The sequence below is a fragment of the Penaeus vannamei genome, chromosome 1 (assembly GCF_042767895.1).
Source record: "Penaeus vannamei isolate JL-2024 chromosome 1, ASM4276789v1, whole genome shotgun sequence".
NCBI classification, from domain to species: Eukaryota; Metazoa; Arthropoda; class Malacostraca; order Decapoda; family Penaeidae; genus Penaeus; species Penaeus vannamei.
This window is the reverse complement of record NC_091549.1, coordinates 36,855,347-36,860,346: the sequence shown is the minus strand read 5'-3', so window position 1 is coordinate 36,860,346 and position 5,000 is coordinate 36,855,347. Positions and strand designations below refer to the sequence as shown.

The 5,000-nt window shown below is 40.1% G+C and overlaps 1 protein-coding gene across 1 annotated transcript in view; it reads right to left on the bottom strand.

The window, feature by feature from the left end:
- The window catches only part of LOC113808524 (uncharacterized), a 13,001-nt gene that overhangs the window by 5,616 nt on the left and 2,385 nt on the right, over window positions 1–5,000 (bottom strand). The window contains exons 3-6 of the mRNA XM_070122410.1: window positions 4,735–4,912; window positions 4,043–4,230; window positions 3,602–3,686; window positions 3,002–3,094 (exon numbers count right to left, since the gene is read on the bottom strand). Coding sequence (XP_069978511.1) covers window positions 3,002–3,094; window positions 3,602–3,686; window positions 4,043–4,230; window positions 4,735–4,912 — 544 coding nt within the window. The remainder of the gene's footprint in view (window positions 1–3,001; window positions 3,095–3,601; window positions 3,687–4,042; window positions 4,231–4,734; window positions 4,913–5,000) is intronic.

Genomic DNA, 5,000 nt, shown 5'->3' with positions numbered 1-5,000 from the left:
TTCATTAATTATTACCGAGGGAACATTTGTAGTCTATACTATTTTCTACGTTCAAAGCTCTTGAACATCTGCACAATAATTCAATAAGAGTTCACACACACACACTACATGTATGAATATACTTTATATATATATATATATATATATATATATATGGTATTATTGGAAATGCAACCCCACACTTAATTTAAAGAATCTGAGCTTACCATGTGGTAGAACACATCATTCTATGATTGTTTTCCTTTAAGCCATTTTCTGCGCAAATTAATAATAACGGAGTTATAGAGGGTATAAAATCCACGATTTCCAGGAGCCGCGGTAACTTCCCGCGTCCAGCGCCTCGACGAAATGACAAAAAGTCGTTAAGACTGACTGGAAGTCGGACGGATTTGTAGCGGATGACGTATGCGAGGGAAATCAAATGAGCCAATTAGATTCGTGCGTGAACATAGACACTCAATAGAACCAATCAGATATGGAATAGATCATCACGTGACAATAGAAGCTGGGCCTAGGAGAAGGCAGTTGAAATTCAAATCAATTCCATCATGACTTGATAGTGTGTAGGATGAGAAAAATCATTTCGATTTCACTGTGAAATATCAACAAAATAACGAAGCATAATAAATCTATATCACGGTGTAAGGCCACTGGAAGTACAATGCCCGCACTGTAAGACATCGTGTCATTACAGAAATGACAGACACCAGTGGGTTTGTGGTGCATGGAAAAGGAAAAAAATAACACTAACTTTGCTGAAAGCCATCGCAATTCCCGCCAACAACGACCTGGAATACCCCGACGATCCCAGTGACTCGCATCCTGGCCCGTCTGGAGTTCAGGCTGAAGGTAAGATGAGGTTAAAACTATTCCTGGGTCTGGGCTCTCCTGTCGGAACATACGAGGGGAAGATTTTGCAGACCAGACGGGGGTGGGGGGTGGCAGCCCCCGCCCCCCTGAAAGGGGGTAGAAGGGGGCGAACTCCCCTATATTTATTGAAAAAGTGTCAGATACCTGGTTTGCCCGGGCTCTATCCTGCCAGAACATGAGGTGAAGATTTTGTAGGCCAGGAGGGGGGTAGGGGGGCGGCAGCCCTCCTGAAAGAGGGGCGGAGCCCCCTATACAACCCGGAAATGTGTTAATATACTATGCTTACTAGTATTCTATCGATAGTTCTCGAAATTCCCAGATATGTAGGCCTATCATTCCCTCCCCAGCTATCGAGACCGATATCGTAGTTATGCTTCGTTTGCGAAGGAAATGAATGCTAGATTCGTTCGAAACACGTCGAAATTTATTAGAAAATTCTTCTATTCACCCAAAAAATGGTGTGGGGTCGCATTTCCAAATTCACCGTTCCAATTTGCAACAACTGACATAACATCTATTACAAAAATCAACGTTTTTATCCCAAAATGATTTTCCATAATCAACCCAATTATTTTCACATAATGCACCCGCTTTTTCGCGCACGTGCACACCACTGGTGGGCAGATCAACAATGGCGGCCGAATCAGCTGTGAGAACGATGTCAACCTACTACAAATCTCTCGATTAGTTGCTAAAAACGTCATCCTTTCTCTCTCTCTCTGGTTGTTGGTCTGAAAGCCTCAATGATTAGCCCGATGATAGTTTTGGTGATATTTATCTCTACCTAATACACACGCCGGGTAGTTACACGAGGAGTTGAAAGACTACAAATACAAATCACTCGCTTTCAAATATTTTTCTTTAGTTTTAAAACAAAACAAGATAATGGAATTTGGTATTCAACATAAGAAAAACCAGAATACAACTATGTATTTGCTAGGCCATACTAATTGTTTGGTTGACCGACCTTTATACAAACAGCTGATGTTTACACATAAAAAGATTCAAAGGCCTACAAATCTCTGGAAGGGTACAAGTACTCAATACTGCTTATAATGAGATTGGTTCGTAGTCGTAGGATTAAATTCTCCTGAACTTGTGAAATTCTTTCTTGATCGCTCTTTGCCTTTTAGGCCTGTTTTTCGAAAAGTTGCTCAAAACAGGAGTTTTATCAGTATTTTTCGAACGTTATAACCAGATTTTTCTTAAAGGTTAAATTTACATTCCCACGCAATATTCATCATGATACCTTGAAAAGATTTAAGCAGATTTCCTGAAGTTGTTAAGAGGGCAGTGTAGCAGTCATTTGATTTACTATCTTCATTTTGTTCCCATTTAATGTCTTACGACCTTTGTTCAGGGAAAGTTTTAAAATCAAATTCACTGAAACTAAGTGAAAGAAGATGCTCAATAATAACCTTTAACACAAACTCTTACATCATTCTCAGGTGCAGGATCTTGCGATTGATAGCCAAAGCCTCCTTCTCTCGGGGTCTTTCGGAAAACAATTAAAACTCAAAGTTGAACCTTTTTGCGCATCCAATAATAATGCAACTGTTTACCATGTCGAAGTTTCTTAGAAAAGGATGAAAAAGGATGCGAATCTTATATAAATCGAGAAAAAAGGGACGATGTTCGCGACAGACCAATACTTAATAACGTATTAAGTATTTATTGTTATTAAGTATATTATTGTTGTTTTTGCCCACCACTGCCTCCGATTGATCAGGTGACAGCTTTGGCGACGTCACGATGACTGTCCCTATAATCCAATCATATCATCTCCTATATATTCTCTCTGTAATTCGGTCATACATTTCCATCATGTTCTGCCAGTAACTTTTCACTTAAGTCTGATGACGCAACTAAAGACATAAACTAAGCAATTTGGAAAATGATTGATGAATTAATGAATAGCATCATTTCCTTGCTTCCGGTCCTACGATCAGCCCACAAGTTCGTAATGATAATGATTATTATTCTGAAAGTAAGAGCAATAATTATAAGGGTGATTTGAGAAATAATGATAACGAGAATAGTTAAGATAGTAAGATAAAATGAGCATTCAAGCTGTAAATTCAGCAACACCTTCGTCACTCCCAGAAAGCCGCCAAATTCCCATTCCACTCACCTGGCGTGGGCGCGCGAGAGAGCTTAGGACCACCGGGAATGGGCGTCGGTTTGGGCGCCATGACTGCAACCAGAACCGCGCCTCCGGAAACCGCTGGAATTATAAGAGTGATTTACGGCTATTAGAAATAAGCTAAAAAAATCACTCGGAATAAAATTTAGAGCGCACGAAAGGAAACATTAAGAGAAATTACTAGGGCTGCATCGTCTTAGTTTTGTGCAAATAGAAATTAAACGAACAAATATAAAATTACTAATAAATTCTTTGATTGAATGAACTTAGAATCTTTGTCATCTGGAAATTAATTGCGAATTTGCTAAACTCAGAAATGAACAAATAATTGACAAATGATACCTTAATTCATGTTATAATAAATTAGATAAATTCTCAAGTTGAAAAAAATGACGGAAATACTTAAATCTGTATCATACTAAAATCTTATTCATTAAAAACTTTACAAATAACACTTTGCTTTGACTTATACAAAATTTGGTGCCTACTAAAGTTCACAACCTTATATGACTAAATTTTTTGCGCACGTGGAAACAGAATATGTGATAACCGATGACGCAGATGACGATTACGTGGATGATGACTTACACTTCCCATTCACCATATTGAGGCGGATCTTGACGACGTCTCCTGTCGTGGTGGAGGCGTAAAGGTGCTCCTCGGCGGCGTCAACCTGAGGGAGAAGGTCTTCGCTCGTAAGGATTTTTTTTTTTCTTTTTTTGTTGTCTTTTCTTAGTTTTGTTCTCTTTACAAATTTGCGTGTTTTTTTCTTTATCTCTCCCTTTTCTTCTTTCTCTCTCTTCTTTCTCTCCCTCTCTCTCTCTCTCTCACTCACTCACTCACTCATTCATTCACTCACTCTGTATCTATCAATCTCTCCTTCACCCTCTTTCAAGAACAAACCTGAGCTCTCTTGATAGTTACGAACTTCTGAGCAGAATCAATTCTTATAATATAATACAAATCACATTGCAGTATAGTTGTCCCATACAAACGCCATAAAAAACTACCAATAAAAGTATTTCGAACCTGCAAACAGGTGTAATTCCTCTCAAGTAGGCCGACAGCAATGGGCGTGGGCATGAGTCTGTTGTTACTGCTATTCAGAGTCCACGCCCTCAGCAGCTTCTGGCCGCCCACTAGCATCAGGGTGGGCGTGACGGGGGCGGTGCACAGGAGCGTCGTGAGGCCTAAGCCAGGGTCACCGGCGACGACACCTGTAAATATTTTTGAAATGCGGGTTAGGAACGTCAGTGTTAGTAGAGAAAATTTATCTAATGGGGAAAATACTGTGTAATGCGCACATGGGGTTGAGAGTAAACAAAGATTAAAAGGAAGAAAGGGGCGTTGTCCAGATTATCATTGGGCAAATTTAGTACAAAGGCAGTGTTCAGAATTTATTGCTCATGCAAAAAAATGATAGATGTGACCGGGATTACCCTGTAGTATTCTGGGAAAAAGTGTAGTGTGTGGAAATAATCACATCCCAAGAAACTATTCATTTACATGCGTTTATATGTGCATACATATTTATGTGTGTGCACTCATATGTGTCAATATGTATACGTGCGTGTTTACATGTTTATACACGTGTGTCTATATGTATATGTGCATGTTTACATGTTCATACGTATGTGTTTATACGTGTATGTGTGATTTTACGCATACTTCACTTTATCTCCCAAATTCCAGAAAACAAGAAAGTGCAACGAGCAACATACTACAGAGAGGCTTCTTGCTCTCCACGTGCCAGACGACCAGGTACCCGTCCAACGGCCCCCCGAGGCTGACGACGATTTCCTCTCCAGCTGACACTGCCACGGCGGCCACCTCCTCCCGGTGCACGCAATAGGACCCCAGCTCTGCCCGCTCTTTGTAGTCCCATATTACGACCTTCGCCTGAGAGAGGGACACGTATGGGATTATGGAATTCCAGTATTCGTATGTAGCTGAGTAACGAAGTAATGATAAGGATGTTAATGATAAT